Consider the following 21982-nt stretch of genomic DNA (forward strand, 5'->3'; position numbering starts at 1 on the left):
GGAATGAAGCATTATTTCAATGAGCTGTAAGGGTACCAACAAATTTGAGCACGTCTGTGTATATATATATATATATATATATATATATATATATATATATATATATATATATATATATAATCAGAACAAGTTGTTATTGTGTACTTAATAGTGCTTTCTCAATATGAGCAACCATTAACTTAGCCATTACATAGCTACCAAATTAAAGTATGGTTACAAAATGGCTCATACTGTACCTTTTACAATTCACACTGTTTGTCCCACTTTTGTTTGCATCAGTGATTTATTTTTTGATTGTGTGTGCAACATTTAAATGTCATCAGAAATAAAATTATTTTTTTTCTTGTTTAGCCAGTGCACCTGATTTTGAATTGAACCCCGTGAAAAAGAAGCTGCTGGGTGCTAAAGGTGGAAGAGTGGTAATTGAGTGCAAACCAAAAGCTGCCCCCAAACCCAAATTCTCCTGGAGTAAAGAGACAGAACTGCTACAAAACAGTACAAGGTCAGGGTGCTTTGAGATTGTGCTTGTGATCTGTATGAATATGCACTAGAAATGCATAACTTTGTCCAAGACTGGTACATGATTCTCTGTTCAGGGATATCAAGATGTTTTACAGTAACAGGTTTATTTTATTTTATTTACAGTGATGGTGGTCAATCCACCCTATCACTGCCCCAATTCCCAGTGATCCTGCAAATGTTAGTTTCTATCTTCACTTGTAAGACAATTTGCAGATTACAGTCTTTTGCACGTATGTGAAGAGGATACACTGTGGGTAAGTAAGGAGTCGGAATAGTAAAACAAGCAACCAATGTCCTACCTCCTGTCATTTTGTTTTTATCATGCTTCTACTTGAAATAGGTTATTGTGTTTGACTTCAGAGTCTCTTAGCTTTCTTGCCACTTGTAACACATTATGCCATTTGTGCTTGCTCTAGGATGTATATTTGGGATGATGGGAGCCTGGAAATCCTCAATGTCACAGTAACGGATGAAGGAAGGTATACGTGCTTCGCAGAGAACGACAGAGGGAAAGCTAATAGCACAGGCACCCTTTCTGTTACAGGTGACGGCTTGGGAAGGTTTTTTCCTGCTAAATTATTTATAACTTCAATACTGCAGACCAGTTGTGAAGAACAGATAGCTACACTCAAAACAGCAGACCAGTAAACTAATCGTATATACAGTACTAATGTGTATGTCTATGCTTATTTCAGTTTATTTTTCAATGTGTTTCACTGATTGTTGTTTTAGTAAAATATTGTTTTAGTTTCTATTAGCTCCTGAGTGGGATTGCTGTGCAGTATTACAACTTGACAGATGCTGTATAAATTATCTAGTCATTAACAGCTTACATTCATGGACAACAATACAACTCAAATGTCTGTATACCTGTGTAAAATGTAATTTTCTTTTATTAGAGTTCTTAATATACAGTAACATTTAAAGCATATTAGGAAAACAATGGACATAATCTATTTTTAGTGGGTACCATATAGTTACAGAAAAAAAAAACAGTTTGGTTTGGATAAAAAATTTGCTGGCTGACTGTATAACTGTTTTTATTTATTTATGTTTTTGAATACTGAAAACTAAGAATGAATGGTGATGTAATCATAATCATCTAGCTTGTTTTTAAGTTCCTTTATGACAGCAACAAATGTGCTGTCTGTTCAGCTAATTACTTTCTGCAGCAGGGCATATCTTTCCTGTGTAATTACTTCTATCTAATGGAGGTTTTAGATCTGAAACGGAAGTTTATTAACTAGAAACACAGTTGCCTGGCAGCCGGTTGCTGAAGTACTGTAGGATAACAGCTCAAAGAAAACACAGGTCAGGGAACAGGACATAACTTTTTTTTTTTTTCCAGCACCATATAATACAATACAGTCATTCTCTACAGTTGCTGGTAACATTTTGTAACAGCCCAGATATGTTATTAGAAGCCTGGAGGGCTATAATTATAGAACATTTTAAGGGTCCTGAAATACTTTTTTTTTTTTTTTAATACCGGTAATTAAAAAAAGCTTTTTATGTTATTTTGTATTTCCATTGCTGACAGCAAATCAAGCTAAATCAGCCTCTCTCTTCTTCTCAAAACATACAGAAGCGAGTAAAATTACTCTTGCACCTTCTAATGCTGATGTGACAGTTGGAGAAAAGGCCACCATGCAGTGTCATGCCACCCGGGACCCCTCACTTGATCTTACATATATCTGGTCTGTGAACAGCCACGTCCTTGACTTTGATAAAGAGAAGGAGCACTACAGTCGAAATTTGATGGTAATATAATAATAATAATAATATCTTTATGTAGCGCCTTTCATAGTGGACCACCATCACAAAGCACTTTACAGAGGTAGGTTGTGAACTGTGCATTACATGCAGAGTCACTTACAATAGGACATTGATTTAACATCTCTTTTGCAGGATGGAGCACAAGGAGGTTAAGTGACTTGCTCAGGGTCACACAGTGAGTCAGTCAGTGGCAGAGGTGGGATTTGAGTCCTAAGTCTCAAAGGACAGACATGTAGACATAAACAGGGACTGTGGGGTGTATTTAATTAATCTAAGTAGTTGTGGATCTCCTGTGACTGGTTTGATGATTAAACTAGGGCCTTGTTGTACCACACTTATGAAAATCAAACATCTAACAGTGCAGGTGAGTCTCGTTAGTGTATTTCTCTTTGACAATTTTTTTAACTCCAGGGTTGGATCTGCCTGTTTAAATCAACTGAATAGAGCCTTGTACCTTTAAATAAAATTAATTGTGAATTTAGTGCTGAAGAGGGACAATACCGCTAGTTAAAATTAGGGCTGTAAGTCTATTAGGGCTGTAAATCTACGTTTAACAGATGGAACCTGCACCACTTGATTGGTAGTTTTTAGCACGTGCTGGATATTATAAAGCCATCACTTTGTGGCAGAGAAATTATTTCATGCTCCTAAAACCTGCTTTGCAGACATATCTGCTAAAATAACTTGTGATGCCAAACAGAAAAACTAAATTGTGGCTACAACTGCAGGTAGGTTTTAACATCGGCTAGTGTTGTATCACTGTTTCTAGTTACAAACTTCCTGTAAAGTTTACCTATCTTCTGTACGGCAGTCTGTAGTAATTTATGTTTATTGCAAGTTAAATTTGTGGTGAGATTTTGCGAATGCCCAAGTTCCATTCCATCTTTCTGTTCCTCCCACTAGGAATCAGGTTTGGGAGGGAGGTATGTCAAACGTACGTTCAAAAGGTTTAGCTGAAATCACATCTATTTTATTATTGAGACAGGACTGTGTGGGTTTTACCTGTTATCGCATCACAGGCATATCTCATATTTGTTTTATTCTTTGCCCAAAAAGTAACAATATTGATTGCGTCATTTCTGGGAAATTATTATAAAACAAAACAAAAAAAAAAGATTTATAAAGCTGTTGCACAGATTAATTCAGCTGTAACAATAAATTAAGCAGGCTTTACGACTTTGAAGAGAGGCTGTGTCTGATTTCAACTCCATTTTATATACATATGAATAACAGATGCCAAGCACCCAATCAATTGGAATGAAGAATATAGAGAAGTTGTGCCATGATATGAAAAAGAATATGCATTGGTTTGCAGAACTGAACATTATTGTGAATGATCTTGTCAGAAATGTGATGTTTTCTTTTTTGACTTTGCATTTCATGCCACGGAACTCCAAATAGCCATTTGTATTAGAAGATAATTCAAGATGTATCTGATGAGTAGCAACATCAAGCTGTAGGAATTTCCTGTTTACATTTGTGGGTTTGAGTATGTGCAGGCATTTCATTAAAAGTGTCTCTTTACCAATATTTTTAAAATCCTTTTATTTTTTTTATTTTTTTTCTCATCCATATGCCCTTGCACAGTACAAAACTCAGAAAATAACGCCCCTGCACTGCTCGCTATGTTCTCTTATCTGTAATGTATTAGTAATGTGAATTTACTAGCCAGTCCTGTGACAAATTGTCAGTGTATACAGAAGAGTTATTAACTAGAGATTCATGTAAATGGGGGGTTTCTATTTCCCAGAAATGGTGTCTGTACAAAAGCTCATTCACATTGTTTACTGCTGTACATTTATACCATGATCCTTCCATGGCATTTACAATGCTTTACCATGAAATGGTAAAATTAAATCTTCAATGGTTTGTCCCTTAGCAAGATCCAACAGAAAGCTGTTGAACTCAGATAGTCTAGTGGTTATCTAATTCCCAGTCCATTGCAATTAAAAAAAAAAGATACGGTTCTGCATTTCGCCACTGAATACCAGCACATTCTAACTGAGTGACCTAATCAGCATGCTGTGGATGGTTAACACAAATCTCAGAATGAATCTCTGAATTCACCTTTATTAACCTTTAAAGAATTTCAGAATGTCTTCAGCAATCCAACAATTGCTAATCTTTTATGCAAATGATGACATTTTGAAGAGCAAAAAACTCTTGCCAATAGTATCATTACTGCACAGTAGTCTGCTGGCAACAACAGGAGTGTTGTGTGGGATTGCATGGGACTGCTGTATGCCTTCTGCGTGAACAGCACTGCCATGAAACAGTTACGTGCCAGCAGGAGGTTAAAGTCTTTTACCTTTTGTGTAATTTTTTTTTCTAGAATGTAGCCTAATGCATTTACTTGTGAGAATTATATCCAGATTTACTCTCTAACAGAAAGAAGACAGAGGGGATTTGTTCATTTCAAATGTCCAGTTACGGCATGCCGGGAGGTACACCTGCACAGCTCAGACAATAGTGGACAATTCTTCAGCATCCGCAGACCTGGTTGTGAGAGGTAAGTCATTGCAAAGAGAAAATGTGTATATGGCAAATGTATTACGGTTAGTACATTTTGACCTTTTTTAATGATCTAAACAGCGGCATATCTAAATACTGTCACTTTTTTATTCTATATTAATCCTTCTGGTGTTTTCCCCAAGGGTTGATTCATTGACCACCTGGTTTACACCACTAAACCCAATACAAATACGATGGACACAGTCCACAAAATATCAGCTTTATAAACTTCAGGGAGTCAATATCAGGATTATATAAAGCTTATAACCTGACCAGAAAAATTGACCACTATACGCATGGGGACCAAATAACCCCGACACCTGACAAAGCAATGTTCCGTTTATTTAAAGGACCGCTGATGTCAGGTGCTTGGGTTTATTTTGAAATGAACACTTACAGCTTTGTCAGCTCTGTTGTACATTTAGATTCTTGTATGGGCCATAATATAACAAAAGGGAGTGATTGAACACATTTCTATGGCTTCACTGACGCCTAATATCACCGATCTTTTAGTAACTCCCACTGTAGCTTAGTGCATTACCTGTTTTTTAAAGGAAGGTTTTATTTCATGTGCTTAGGTTTGACTGCTGTTAGAACAAATTACAGGACCATTCTAAAAACAGATTTTTTTTCAGAAGTATTATTGTGTGTTTGTTGCACATTTCTGATATATCTTCAGTGTCATTGGTTAAGTTATAAAATCGGATGCTAAAAAAGGATACGTAACAAAAAATTATTCAGTATTTAGCTTTTTTTTAATAAAACCATTCTAGTCCTTGCATATTGATACATGTTTGTGTAACCGAAAGCATACAAATGTATTTATTATTATTATTATTATTATTATTATTATTATTATTATTATTATTATTATTATTATTATTAACAACCTATGCACTCTAAAACCAGCAAGGCATTTTTCAGAATATAATGTTGAAACTTATATCTGACTGAAACTGCTTGCCACTCTCTAGCCCTTTTATTGAACTTTTCTGTCAGCACCAGTTATTACATTTTGCTGGAGCTTCTGTTTAATCTCAGATCTGTAGGTCTGTCATCTATTTCTACTGTCAAAATTGTTTTTTCAGTAACTGCTGCTTTCACTTAGTTTGGAAGACAAATGTATGGGTATGTCAACACATCTTTTACCACCTTTAAAAGGTATGTCATTATTTCTAGCATAGTAAGACTGCATTATAAAGCATTTATATTTGAGAGCATACTGATCTATAAACAACATAGTCCTTGTTACATGTAGCAGATTTGACTGAAAATAAGTTTACCTTTACCACTTCAACATGTTTATGCTGGATATCATACTCGGGCATCCAAATAAAAATAATTGCTTATTTTGCAATACTGCATTTCTCACACATTATCAACTGCAATTGCTTGTGTAGTAGGTTTGAGTTCACATTATACCACAAAAGATACTACGCTAGACACGTATGTTAACATTTTTATTTCAAAATGAAACATGTACTCTACTAAAGGTTAAAATTTGTTGTAAAATAAAGAAATCGAATGGTAAAGACAAATCACCTGTGTTACGCTCACATTTGTAATGGTCAGGATTTAACTGTTAAATAACTTTAATCAGTAGTCATGTTGAATTCATTAACACAGCTGGAATAGCCAATCCTTGTGGATTAAGCAGAGGCTATTTCTCACCCATATGGTTAACTGTAACATCTTGGAAACATTCTGTGGCAGGAAATATCTCCAGATATCAGATTTATGCCAAAAATATGAAGAAAAACTAAATGGAGAGAGTCCAATTTCACAGAAAGAAATTGCACAACAGTTTGCAAGAACTGGACATGGACACCATTGTGAAAACAAAGGGGATGAAGAATTAAGCGGCATACTTTGTGCAGAATAACACTGATACCGAATGTATCAAACGAGCAGACAGTGCTCCTAAGAGAGAGCTCATTAGGGACAAGAGCATTTTAAAGCATTGCATGACAGCTGGGTTGACCCTGGCGAATATACTTGAGACATTATTTTTAAGTTTCCCTGATCAATGCTTTTTGAAGGGAAAAAATAAAGATACACACTGTAGAGAGAATTCAAATGAGAGTCATATAACTCAAGAACTGTGGACTGCTGGTTTAATCCATATCATGCTATGTAAACTCCTCAGAAACTGGTCACTGTTGAGCTACAGTATACTGTGAACATACAGTAGACGAGTGGCCTATTCATAAAACTGTAACTCTCTTTTAAACAGCTTCTGTAAATGTTTTTTAACCCTTCTATTTTCAATAGTATTTAAAAGAAAATGTACTGAATGTATAATAAATACTGAACTTGAAGAATTCAGTTCAGTATTTATTATAATTCCGTGACTGTTTGGAGACTATACACTTTAATTATAGATATGTAAAGTGAGCTGACAAAGAGCTTTATTATTTAATTAATTAATTGAGTTAATTTCTAGTGCCCTAAAATGAAAGAAGAATTACATTGGTAATAAACCCAACAAGGGAGTTGAGTAACTTGCATCGTCAACAGACTAGCACAAGTAAAGTAGCTAGTAGTGAGTCACTGATGACAGTATAAAGTGTATTTGTGCTATGAATAATAAGTACTGGAAAAGTGCTGGAAAAAAGGAAGAAAAGAGAAGACACTAAATATAGAAACCAAACTGTTACTAAAGGGTACACAGACAGTCAGTAAGCAATTTGTTACTTAATATTTCTTTTTTTACTTTTGTATATTCTCATCATTGGCAATATGAGAGATTACATTAAAGCTTTTTTTTAAAAATATACAAGAACACATTTTGGCACAGATTAAAAGTGTGACAGGAAGGGGTATCCCTTACAGCAATATTATTCTGTATTCTACACTATACACATGTGTGAACATAGAAAGACCTAAATAATGTTTGACAATTAAACTTTACAGTCACTAGTAATCTTATAATTTTAAATAAATAAAAAAAACAAAGACAAGGAAAAAATATAACAGGAATCAATCCCGCCCTCTATAAAAGCTTTGTTTGCAATTGATTCAATGGTGTAATGGATCCTGTCCAAAGGAACTAGCTTTCTTTGTGCTCAGCTCTTAAGAATCCCCTGAGCCTAAACCTCTGCCTGCTTTCAATTTACCTTGGCAAACAGAATTGTTATTGATGTTTTATTATTTTTTTGGTAAATGGGCAATGGCTCTGAAATTGGAAAGCGATGGTGATGGAGCGTTGAAAAGTCCAATATATATTCTTTGTTCCCAGTAAGGACTTTCTGCATATAGGCAATAAACTCTTCTTTGTCTGGGCTTCCAGTAAACTGACATGTTGAATATTGAAACGTCCATGGAGACTCATGTTACTGGTACTTTCCGCTTTTGAGGAACCGTAGATAGTTACAAAGGTAAGTTAATATGAGAGAATGCTTTTTACTGATGCACCTTCCCTGTTGGTATTTTTCCAGGTAGTATTTAGTAAAATCATGTATTGTTGATGGTGTATCTGGCATTAACAACCATTAAACCATTATGGGCAGCAGTGTGGAGTAGTGGTTAGGGCTCTGGACTCTTGACCAGAGGGTTGTGGGTTCAATCCCCAATGGGGGACACTGCTGTTGTATCCTTGAGCAAGGTACTTTACCTAGATTGCTCCAGTAAAAACCCAACTGTATAAATGGGTAATTGTATGTAAAAATAATGTGATATCTGTATAATGTGAAATCTTGTAGCAATTGTAAGTCGCCCTGGATAAGGGCGTCTGCTAAGAAATAAATAATAATAATAATAAATAATAATAATTAAAGCATCTTAGTTCATTAGGATCCACTGCAAAATCAGATCAGTATAACTACATAAGTGGCCTTATTTAAGATATGCTTCCACAGTTCAAAGTGAGTTGGAATGACTGCACCACCGCAGCGATATAATTTCAGCCTCCTGGCAACTTTTTAAAAAATATTAAAAATACACTGATAATCTTCAGGGTCACTCATGGTAAGTAACTGTGGCCATAAAGTGGTGGTCTTCACTGTTAACACTGGACTTTAGAACTGTGATACCTTTTTAATGCATGACAGGCATCCTTAAATAAAGTAAAGTCCCCGCAGTTTTTTTCCAAACAACTGGGATGCTTTTAGTTTTTGTTCCAAATATTAAATGATCCTGAGGTCTGGATGCATTTGTGGCCTTCCTGTGGTCTCAGGCATTCCACCCTCTCTCTCAGACCATTTGTTTACCATTTTGAAAGTATCATTGGCATCAATTTATTGCCGCAAATAAAATATTGGATCAATGGCTTACCTTCTGTACACATTTCAGTTATATACTGTAGTGTTCAGTTATACAACGGTAGGAATGATGGAAGATATGTAGGTGAAAATAACCTACTTCAATATCTTTAATTAAATACTCACTGTATACAGTATTAGGCTAATGTTTAGATATCTTTAGTGCCAAAGATTTGTACTGACCTTGCTGTCACGGTTTCTTTAGCTTGAGAAAATTATATTTAATTGCCTGGTTGGATTTATGAGGGTACATGATAAATAATATTCTGCAAAGTCTGGAATTTTCTGTTGCTACATTGGCAAAGATCACATTTTATGGGGTTGCTAAATCACTACTGTCTTTTTATTGAGCTGAGTTTTATAACTAACTAGTAGCAATTACAAAGGCAGCAATGTTTGAGTCCGCTAAGAAATGCACATCAATGAAGGACCATTTTAAATGAGAGGAACAATAATAATGGAGTCGTAAAAAGCACACCCCATATCTTATTAACAATTATTTTATTTTATGTGAAGCTGAAGGGATATGGTTAAAAGGTGGCGCTGTCGTTTAGTGACAACCTAGGGTTAGACAAAGTGCGGTACTATGTGTATATGTGTAATTATATATGCATGGTCTATTGTAGGCCCCTTGAAAGATGATTCTATACATAACTAGCAATCTTACAAAGGAATTATTAGGGAACATTCACAGTAATAAATTATTTGAATCGCAGTACTATGTAAAATGGAAAGAGGGTTTATTTATTACTTCTTAAAACTTTTATGTTGTATTGGAAACACTTAAATCTGTATTCACTGTACAGTAGACACAGTCCACCAAACTCTGAAGTTTTAATGAAGTGAATTGAACTAAGGAAATCAAAAGGTGTCTTGCAACCTACAAGGGTACGCAATCAAATGCATGTAACAAACATTTGTTTTTAAATACAGGGGATTAAGCATGGGGAAAGATACACAGCTTCATTGACATGTTCACTACAGCCTTCTTTAACAGATTGGATTGTAAATGCCATAGCAGCTGCAGAATGACTCTTTAGCAGACCCCGAAGGTTTTGGGCTAGCCTATGAAAAATCTAGAAAAAAAAAACAAATCGGTGGGGAAAAATTTGTTTGTGTGACAGAGTTGTGTGCTTTAGAAATTGTGGGTCCTGATTTGTGCCTGGTATCAGTGATGTCATACAGTAATTGACTTACACACGAGACAGCCATTAACTTTCTGACTTATACATTTGACCTTTGGCTTTAGCATTTTTCTAAATGTCATGACAGAGAAAGTCTCGCACAAGCCTCTATGATATATATTAGTTTCTTAACAAGTCTAACAAACATATTGTAAGGAGTAACTGTTCACAATCAGTGACTGGGTCTCTTTTGGTTCAAGCGACTGCGAAATATAAATACTGTGTCTTTGTCTAGTCCCTTTTCAACTGCTAATGAAAATTGTGTTGTTTTTCAATTTTTTCCATGGAATTTGGGTGGCCCTTTGGGATTCTACACAATGTTTTTAACACGTATTAACACTCAAGAAATGTCAAACACAAACCCACAATGGAAATGGTATGTGGCCAGAACCCTTGTAAAAAATATTCATAAAGAAGTCTTTAAAGGCATCTCACAGAACAGCTCAACAATAACCCCATTCGAGCATGAGCTATGTGTGATTGGAAAAAATAATTCAGTTAAAGTAGCAGCACAGATAAGTGGCAATGGTTCATTAGTCATGGGAACTGGATATGAAGGTCTCATAAATTGTTGACTCAGTTATCACTTCAGTGCATCTTCACGTTCTAAGGTAAGAAAGCGAGAGATGTGGGTAAAGGGAATGTGGATACATTACTGAAATTACTGAACTTTGAGTGCAGTGCCTCATTTAGAAAAAGGATAGTCTTTGTCCATTTGGTTCAGAATTTACACTGGGGTGAGCATGAAGCCTAATTGCAACTCTCAAAAGAGAAAAGGGGACACTTACTCCATCAAACTGCTCAGATAAAAGGACATTAATGCTTGGTCAGCATCTGAGAGCCTTCCTGTTTGTAAAATACATCTTTCAGCTGCTCAGGACTTCTGGAGGTTAAGGGAATCAACTAGGGAGGCACTATATACTTCCCTAAAGTCCATTTCAAGCAGGTGTTTACAGGCGGGTGAAAACAGAGCACGAATCCCTGTGGGAAGAAATTAAATAAAAACAGGAAAGCTGCAGGCAAAGGCAATTCAGTGATAACCTTTTCTATTGAAGCACAGGGGGTAGAGACCTGCATCGTGCCTGCACTGTAAGTGATTTTGTGTAACAAAAGGCTGTTCAGCAAAAGGCTGTTTGGCAATTCAATTTCAATGGAGTGTAGCACCTGCAACCCTATTCTGTTCATTCTTTGTATTTGTTATATTAGTATGCTTCACAGTACTGTAATTCAAATTTAGGTTTTCATTACAGTATATAGTACATGCAATAAAAGTGTAGGACAGTTTTAGAAAGCTGCATGTTATAACGTTATAATTTGATATTAGGATGAACAAGTCTCATCTAGATTGTGGAGTGCAGTTTGGAGTTTACATCCTAATACATTTATAATAAATTCAGAATCACAAACTGGGACCAGGCAATTTGCCGAATTTGAGAGAGAGGTGCTAAGCTAGATGAAAAAAAGTGTGTCACTTCATTAGGTCAAATGGGCCATTGAAAAGTATTAGATCCCCACATTTGTAGTTTTTGACAGGGCTTTACAGGCTGAATTCATGACAAGGGAACTAAATTAGATGAAGTCAGTTTTGGTCCCAGTTTCAGTGTTCACACTGGAACAAAAGGAAAAGATACCCTGGCTAAGCAGTCTTCTACACATCTTTCATTATTCAGGATGTATTTACATGTGCAGACTTGCCTTAAAAATGCAACCTTAAATCCTATCGAAGTAGTTCCAGATAGTACTATTTAAATATCTCAACACCTGTCCTATTAGGATGCAGACATAAAAAGTACTGTATAATTTACCATAATCAATCAAGACAGGCAATCACTGTCATACATAACACAGATTTCATCCCTTGACCCGTCTGATTGCTCTTTCATAACTATTAGGCTAAACACTCAATAGTGCTAAAGTTAAAAGTATTTAAAAATACTAAAGAAATACCATACATTCAATGACAAACATTGTGACTAGAAATACATTGCTTTGATAAAACATGACAAAGAAAATAACGCAGATACACAAATTAAGGAAAAACAAAAGTATGTTATCAGTATTTAGGATGGGAGTACTGTACCTGTGGGATTAATGAATGAGCAGCTGTTTCCTCCCTCTGAAGTTATTCTTTGATTCTTACTAATGTCTGGACTCATGACAATGGGTATATGCGCAATTTAAGGAAGTTGCTGAGTTTAATTAAGTGTCAAAGTTATGAACCACATTATGTGACCACACAATGGCAGAAATTAATATAATATATATATATTAGTTTCCTGTTGCTTTTTGAAGTAAATCTGTGAAATAGCAATAGGCCCCAGTCTTGATATATTAAAAACATTCCTGTTTCCCTCATTGGGCTCTGGCAGTGCATTCCATTGAGCTGGCATTCTCTCTCAATACACCCTTCAGGTGAGGTTTATTGCTTGACAAGGCACGTTCTGCTGATTAGTATCAAACTGAATTGCTCACCGTAATGCTCATAATTGCCTGAAAGGGGTCTGTAAGTATTCATACTTATTTTATTATATTGCATGTTGTTGATATCTTGAACTGACGTATGGGTTTCTTAACCTACTTGATGTTACAGGTATAGAAGTGACATACAAAGTGCAATCTCTTTTACCTTTACCAATTAGCTAATGATGGGTAAGGCTATTATTTTCAATAATCTCTCCCTAAATTAATTTGCCTTTCAGAAATGCATCTGTATTTTTCATTTTTAATGTAGTTCCTTTAAATTCTGTATTTTCAATATTTTCATTCAGTTTGTACCTGTGGTGGTAAAGTCTATGGTTACATTTAAAACAACTTTTGCCACCCAAAATGAAACATTCTTTTTTTAGATGTATGATGTCATCATACCTAAATCGTACTAGTTTTCTAGATTTTGGTTGAAAATTAGTCAAATTCAAAGGACAATTAAAAGAATTGTCATCTTATTAAGACAGAAATACACTTCATTATCTTCTGTAATCCTGTGCAAACCTCGTGCTGAGAAATGCATATCACACTACATCAAAAACAAATAATGCAAGGGCCAATGAAACTCAGTATCAAAGAAGAAAAGAAGCCAGCCAGAGACAGGGCACAGAGCTTCAGCAGCGCTTCCCCATGGTTGTTTAAAGTGCATTTAAAACAAACATCTCTGAATAATGTCAGAACAGTTATATTTTGTATACATATAAATTACAATGTAATATACAAGTTGACAACATACCTCCTAGACTGTGACTGAAAATCACTGAAATCTCAGCAACGCGTTGAGCTCTCAGTTTAGATCAAGCAATAACCCTGATGGCCACAAGTAAAATTGGAACATTTCTGTAAAGTGACAACCACTAGCGCTGCACTTTAGAAGTTTGTTGTAAACCCTTGTCAAAGTAACAAAAGGACAGGGTCACAGGATATTTTTTCAGGAATAATAACACGACAGTCAAAGCGTGCTACCTCTAATTTCATTGTAAATGTAGCCCATGTTACACTATGCTATCATGAACCAAAGAGCCAAATGGTCTTTTATCTCATTGTGTGTGGATATTTTTCCATCTTATTATATAATCTCTACAGGACCACCAGGACCTCCAGGTGGTGTTCGAGTGGAAGAGATCAGAGATTCCTCAGCGAAATTGACATGGAGCCAGGGAACTGACAACCACAGCCCCATTTCCAGTTACACCATCCAGGCCAGGAGTATGCTGTGGGAGGACTGGAAAACTGTCAAAACATGTGAGTCAGAATGGTGCTGCAAAACAGAAGAAACAGAACACTAGAATGCCTCGCTGTCTGTTCTATATTGTTAACGTACTGCTACTTTTTTTATTTATTGTTAAAGTAAAAAGTATTTGTTTTATGTAACTACAATACTGTAATTACATGGGTTTGTGGGTGATATCATAGCAGTTATAATTCTTAAAACAATAACATTTTTATTATGTATAAACTCGTTCTCAATATCACTCTCTGAAAACGACAGCAGGTCTACACGTTACAACAAACTAAAATAAACCACACTCTATTTCATTTAAAGTTCATAAATCAAGGTTGTTACACGGGTAAATGATGTTCCAGGAATCTATTTTAAACTAGGGAATTAATGAAACATGCATTCAATCTAATAGTACGTTCAGAAAAACAACAAAACAAGCGGAAATGTAGAATATCAACGTAAACAATTAAGCAGGCAGTACATTAAAACAATTGCACAGTCATTATTACATTAAACAACGTTAAGACAAACAAGGCATTAGACATTTAGGGTTTCAGTTCTCTATACGCAGTGCTCCTAGTGAAATATCTGATACAGTATCTAGAGATATACTCCACTAGTACTACATGCAGCATAGTATTACTTACATAAGACATTCTCTAGAATGATTTCACAATGAATACCACAAGTTACCAAAATTACACTGCAGGCATATATGTTGCTATATATCATACCCCGATAAGCATTAGCTTCATACTTGCGTGTCATTTCCTTTTGGATAGTTCGGTTTAGGTTAAGCAAGACATCTTAAGGCAGGGAGACTGGCTTTTTTCTTCAGAGCAATTTGAAGAACATGGTATGGCATTTATAGTTCCAAAGCTGTTTTCGAAGACTAGGGGCCATGGTGCACCTTAATACCACTTTGCAGCCATTTTGAAGGGACCTATTTTGATTTGCTAAAACTCTTGTCTTAGGATTTTGGAACAGGGGGAGGCCAGAGAGAGTTTCTGATTGGCTAGTCATATTAGAGCTTTAGACACTGTTTGAAGTGGAGGTGGTCTGTGTCAGTCAAGCTGAGTAAATTACCATGATTAATTGCAGGAAAACTAATCGGTGTCTCCCCATGTTTGTATAAACTGAGATAGTTACCTTGATTTAATTTGCAGACTTAACTTAATTACTCAGAATACTCATTCTAACTGTTAAAAATAAGCCAATATGACTTACAGTTTCATATTTTATATTTGATTAATTGTGTATGTGTTACTTTAAAACATCAACTGGCTTTTTTTCCTTTAAATTATTAAAAGGGGTTAGGTATTATTATTATTATTATTTATTTCTTAGCAGACGCCCTTTTCCAGGGCGACTTACAATTGTTACAAGATATCACATTATTTTTACATACAATTACATTATTTTTTTACATACAATTACCCATTTATACAGTTGGGTTTTTGGTGGAGCAATCTAGGTAAAGTACCTTGCTCAAGGGTACAGCAGCAGTATCCCCCACTGGGGATTGAACCCACAACCCTCCAGTCAAGAGTCCAGCACCCTAACCACTACTCCACACTGCTGCCCTAATGTAAAAAGGCAGGTTCAAACCCATACTGTACTGTTTCTCAGAGATCATTTATTGGAGTGATGTAAAACTGAGTAGCTACTACTGGCCAGTATATTTTTTTGGACAGCCCTGCCACACATATAAATATATGTGTTACTTAAGTGCATTCCTACCTCTATTCAAACTAAATTTCCTTTCAAATGTTCGTGAAACAGATAGAGCTAAAATATGGCTTCTGAAACTATGGTCCCTTTTGACAAAGTTTTTTTGCCTGCTTTTATTAATAAAACATCTTATTGATAAAACTGGATTTACCATGTATAGTAGGAGTGTACGAGATACACAGAACTATGAATAAAAAGCAGGACAAATAATTATACGGATAATGATAGATGATAGTTCAACATCTTTAAAAAAAAACATTACATTTTGATTGAGATCATTAGTTTTGTGATTTGCAAATTGTGGCTTCACAATACTACCTTTTTGTTATTTTAAGAATACAATAATTATACATTTTAATATCAATAATAACTTTAGTATCATCTTTCTCATCTAAAGAAAGATTTCAGGGTTTAATTAGGTTAATTTTATTGAAAATTATTTTTGTCTCTGTGTTTTGCTTTGTACCTCTAACTGTGTATGTTGTACCACTATTCAGCTCCTTCGAACATCGAAGGCAATATGGAGACTGCAAATGTAATTGATTTATTTCCCTGGATGGAGTATGAATTCCGTGTAATAGCAACAAATACATTAGGGACAGGAGAGCCTAGCATGCCGTCGAGTCAAATAAAGACTCTGGAAGCAGGTAGGACCATTTTCTACATTGTTTAATGTATTTATTCATTTTCATATTAATAGATTTCATCATTTAATAAGTTTGACTAGAATGCATTGAAAATGTGGGAAACACTGTGTGTGTATATAGATAAACCTTGTTGTTTTTCCTTATGAGACAACCGATTACATGGTTATGATTTGTTTTCTCAAATATATATACAGTGTGTGTGTATATATATATATATATATATATATATATATATATATATATATATATATATATATATATAAATTGCATTTGGCCAATTAGTCCAATATTATATATATATATATATATATATATATATATATATATATATATATATATATATATATATATATATATAATATTGGACTAATTGGCCAAATGCAATTTTAATTTTATATGTATACATATTCAAGTTCTAAGGATAGCCATTTAATTTGTTTATGACTTGTGGGATCATGTGTATGCATATTTTGATGAAGCAACTTAATTTAAAAAGCCGTAAGACAGCAAAAAAGCCATGCTCCACCACATACTTGCAGTTTATTAAAAATGTAGTTGAGACAGAAACGTAGTTGTAAGTAACCCACAGAAGAAAATACTGTGTGTAGGATTGGCACAGCTTTTGAAAATTCAAATTCAAATCCTGTTTTGTATTACTTTTGGTTAAAGATGCATTTAGTGTTCAGTTATTCTCTAAAAATCACTCCGAATTGAGAACTGATAACATTGGTCTACGTGTACAACATCAAGAATTAACTGGTTACTAAAAAATACCAGTTACAACCTTTAAAATCAAACACACCCAAACCAAATATAATGGATAATAAGTGCATTCACATATTACTATATTTGACCTAATAATTAACTGAAACACATGTTTAAAAATATTTGTTAACAGTTAAAAAAAAAGTGCAACTTAAAAAACATTAACATGGGAGTCATACAATACAAATAAATACTTACATTTCTTAAAGCATGGTCTTGTATTAAAAGATTGCTCTATTAAAAAAAAATAAAATGACATATTTTCCAAGAGCACTAATTTGCAATATTTGGAGACTAGGACAACCATACCAAATTATATCAGTCTCAGTTATATTCTGTAAACAGCACCTTTGGGAGAAAAAAAAAAAAGTTATCTGATAAAAGTGTGAATTTGTAAAATTATAGGGCTAAAGCGGGAGGCAGTGTTTTTGCCATGTTATTCCCATTGTTCCAGAGATTCAAAGATGTCGCTGATACCGTACTTCATTGGCATTTTTCCTCTGGTAACAGTTAAGTATTAGTCTTGGCAGTATGTAGACCCTGGCAGCAGTTAAAGGACACTATTATTGTAACTATGAGCCATATGTGTTTGGCTTTGTTAATAAAGAAAGAATTGGGTCTCAACAAACTAAGCTCATCATTAAGACTGTTTCTGTTCCTTTCTCTTTTAGCTCCCACTGTGGCTCCATCTGATATTGGAGGGGGTGGGGGACGCAACCGAGAGCTAACAATTACATGGACGGTAGGTTCTGATATTGAGACTGTTAAAAAAAGAAAGCACATTCTTTGTTGTCTGTGGATGGGTTTATAGAAGTTATGGAATGGCAAATGCAGGTGTCCAGCAGTGGTATGGATTTGTTAAAAAAAAGGTACTGCCTCACTTGTGTCATCTGTTTGATGTCTACAGCGAGAGTTTAGCGAGTGAATGCTAACTCCGAAACCCCAATGTCATGCTTATTGAATTGGTGTTTTTATGTACCCCAGTTGCCAATGGAATTACATTTGACATTGTACTGAACCTTTGTTATCAGTTTTATTGTATTTCAAACTTCTCAGGAATGTATTATTAAAAAAAAAGAAGAAGAATGTGGGAAAAACAGTGCAAATTAAATTCCTGGTAAATATCGGGGGTAAAATAATATATATATATATATGGACGATGGACTGAAAAGCAGCTCACCTGCTTCTGTTTTCTGCGATTGCTCACAACTGTCTGAGTGACTTGTAAAGTGATTTTATCTGTACTGACACGTGTTAAACAGTATCGTTTTTCACTAAAACTAATGTATTATTTACAGAAATGTATCTACTGAATGTAATGTCAATGGTGTTGAAAGACAAGTAGAAACATACAATAAGAGACGTCTAAATATAACGATCAAACCATTTTCTGAGCAGGAAATAATAACTCAAGAGACACACTGCTCACATACTGGTTTAGTGCCAGATGAGGCATTCATTGGGATTTCTGTTTTGACCAGCTGCACTAAAAAATATGAGACAAACATCTGTGATGAATTCAACTTTTTTTATCGGCTAAGTATGTACTATTTGACACATGTTTGTGGCATTAGGTGTCTTGACACAGCAAATGTAATGATACATTTACATGTCTGATGGGTTGACAGTGTGCATTGTATTCACATTGCTATTGGTCAGTAGGTCAGATAAGACCGGTATTAAGATGTTATTAATAACAGATGCTCTTTGTGTTTTGCATATGATGTCCTTAATAAAGTTGGAGTCAAACCAAAGGGTGCTTTTCAGCAATATTGTTACATTTTTTGCAGTTTGAAGATTTGTGAGTACGCATATTAACGTTGCTCTTTTCTCTTCATAGCCGGTGTCACGAGAGTACTACTTCGGTGGTAATTTTGGCTACATAGTGGCCTTTAAGCCTCACGGTGATAAAGAATGGAGAAAGGTTACAGTGGCTTCTCCAGAAGCCAGGCGTTATGTACACAAAGATGCGTCTATCACCCCGTCCACTGAATTCCAAGTCAAAGTCAAAGCTTACAACAACAAGGGAGAGGGTCCCTTCAGTCTAACAGCAGTTGTTTATTCAGCCCAAGACAGTAAGTAGAATTGTAAGATATATAAATATATTGCTACAGGAGTACTATTCAAGGGTTACCATTCAAACCCCTGTATTACCACTAGGAATGTCATCACTAACCCCCTTTAATTCTGTTAAAGATCTTTCAGTTATTTTTCTATTTTAGTATACTTCAATTTGGAATATGTCTATCTCAAAGACAACGAACACTATAGTGAAAAATGTGCTGGTGCTATCTGGTATTTATAGTTCAAAGTCACTTCAATGGCCTAGCAGCAATCCGATCCTGTGAACTACAGCAAAGGTTCCAGGACGCAACTGTTTATCTATAACATTGCATTTATCTATACTATAGCATAACATTGGCATATACTGAATTAAAATTAAAAAATACAAAAAAAAACAAAATCATGTAAATTAGTAAAAGGAGGCCTGTGTATTAGTAAAGCTAATAATAACTTTTAAGCATCGGTTATTGCTCCTTTAAGTTAAAAGCGTTGTTTGTCTGTATTAATCATTCATAGAACTTCCTTATTTGAAGCCTCTCAGGTGCAGTGCTAAACACTGCTTTCCCTGTGCTCTTCTTAGCAGTCTGTTAGTTGTGCTCCTGGAATTGTGTGCTGCTTGGGTTAGTGTAGAAGTGGGGACGCCATTTATAGCATTTGTACCACAGAGAATGTAACAAATAAGCAACAATAAACCACATAAGAAAATATTTTGAACAGCATAGTAATCCTGTAAGACACTTTAAAAGAAAAGTACCTTTTTTTTAAGGGCTATATAGAAACGATAAAACACACTCCAATCAACATGGGATTGGAGTGTGTTTTAAAAAGTTTTTTTCATGAGATACTTGCTCCTATGTTTAATAGTCCTGCAAGCAACACTGCTTTAAGATATACAGTATGTAACTATTGGTAATTGTCACAAGGCTGGCTGAGTGGTGACACGTCAGACCCGGAAGAAACAGACAGACACAGTGAGGTTGGTGAAGCTGAGCACTTGGTTGTGCTCAGCATTTAATAAACAAAATAAGCGAACACAAAAACAGGACACGGCACTCTACGCCAAAATAAATAGACAAACAAAACGCACTAACACACAAAACAAGCGGACGAACGTTTAAACAAGTACCGTGCTGGCACTTCCAGCACGCTGTAGCAATTGTTATTCTTTATTTCTCTTCAGTTCTCCTCCTCTCTACACCCGTTCTCCACTCACGAACACCCAACCCCGAGTGAATGAAACGTGCATCTATTTATACTGTTGTGCTGGGATTCAATTACTAATTAATTCACTTGAATCCCAGCACGTGAATTAATTACGTGCAACCTCGTGCTTAAATACAATTACATCTTAAATACCACGTGAAACACAGACCCGTTTATATCCCGTGTACCAATCTCTATACACCAACATTAACACATGCAACATACAACACAGAAATGCACACAGGGGCGGAGCACATTGCCACAGTAATGTAACTATGGTATCATGTTAAACCATATTCATCAACTTTAATTATATTAAATGAGTTTGTTCATTTCCTTTTGTCAGGAAAAGTTTTTAATCAGAACAGAAAGTCAGATTTTTTTTTTCCTAATTTTGTTACCTTCCATTAACTGAGGACTGTGACAGAGACAGTTTAATATGTTATTAAAAGGTGCCTTTTAATTAACATTCAATTTTATGAAACATAAGAAGTGTACTGTCATATTTTCTTATTTGAATCAATGTTCTTTGTTTGGTTTGGGAACCATCACGTGACAATGCAGACAGCAATGTTGAGTAGTTAGCTGAGTTATTACCAGCTACTGAAAGGCAATCAAAAAGCTATTGCAGCAAGATGCTAACAATTTAATATCATTTTTTGTTCAATATGTTCCCTTGGAAATGAAGTATTTCTACAGAACTCTGATTGTTCTGATGCATAGTTGACTGGATGCCCAGTTGAAAGATTAAATATCAGATGAGTTATCTGAAACAGAGACAGTAGCAGCAGTGTGTTGTAACTCTTTATAAGAAGTATATATATATATATAAAGTATATATATAAGACAGCTCACACTAACAAGAGAAATTAGATCTTTCACCAACAACTCTTATTGAATAAAAAGAGTAAGCTAGATGCCAGTATTAATCTGTGGCAATGATGAATAAAATAAGTTCTACTATGCATGATGATTAGTAGATCTACAGTACATGGAATGAACTCCTCACACTATTACATACATTCAGGGGTTCAATTTTAATGATCTTAGCCATAGCAGATCCTTATACTGACGTCCTAATATGTATAAAACTGATTTCCAAAGGCCCTTATATCAATGTATGTTTATTGTATGTAGTATTGTTATTAAGTGGGTCAATAAATTCCCCTTAAACAGATAAAGGGTGGCAGTATTATACAGTAGATCCACTTTTTCCACAATCTGAACCTTGCCTGGTGCAAGCATAAAAACAATGTTGTAATTACATTCAGCAGTGTTACCGTACAATAAGCCATGCTGTGTGTGTGTGTGTGTGTGTGTGTGTGTGTGTGTGTGTGTGTCTGTGTATATATATAAAAAAGAAACTGTTTCACAACATGATACATTAAAAAGAGCACTTGCATTTGTCTACTGACATAGTCAGTAATAGCACCTTTATTATTTTTGATTGAATTTAAAGCTGGCAATTCTAGTGATGCTCACACATTGCACTGTATGTTTTTCAGCTCCTATTGAAGCACCAACAGGTGTAACGGCTCGAAGCTTGTCATCCTCTGAAGCCCAGGTCTCTTGGGTGCCTGTTGTCCAGCACACAATAGAGGGGTATGAGGT

At 35.1% G+C, this 21982-nt stretch overlaps 1 protein-coding gene across 8 annotated transcripts in view; it reads left to right on the forward strand.

Moving 5' to 3' along the window:
• The window catches only part of LOC117415372 (contactin-1-like), an 88979-nt gene that overhangs the window by 56885 nt on the left and 10112 nt on the right, over positions 1-21982 (forward strand). For all 8 annotated transcript variants that reach the window (XM_059027487.1, XM_034025633.3, XM_059027490.1 and 5 more), the window contains 9 exons: positions 352-502; positions 939-1066; positions 2108-2283; positions 4687-4807; positions 13823-13981; positions 16190-16339; positions 17776-17846; positions 18945-19179; positions 21877-21980. In XM_059027487.1, coding sequence (XP_058883470.1) covers positions 352-502; positions 939-1066; positions 2108-2283; positions 4687-4807; positions 13823-13981; positions 16190-16339; positions 17776-17846; positions 18945-19179; positions 21877-21980 — 1295 coding nt within the window. The remainder of the gene's footprint in view (positions 1-351; positions 503-938; positions 1067-2107; positions 2284-4686; positions 4808-13822; positions 13982-16189; positions 16340-17775; positions 17847-18944; positions 19180-21876; positions 21981-21982) is intronic.

Source organism: Acipenser ruthenus, chromosome 7 (assembly GCF_902713425.1).
Source record: "Acipenser ruthenus chromosome 7, fAciRut3.2 maternal haplotype, whole genome shotgun sequence".
In the NCBI taxonomy this organism is placed as follows: Eukaryota; Metazoa; Chordata; class Actinopteri; order Acipenseriformes; family Acipenseridae; genus Acipenser; species Acipenser ruthenus.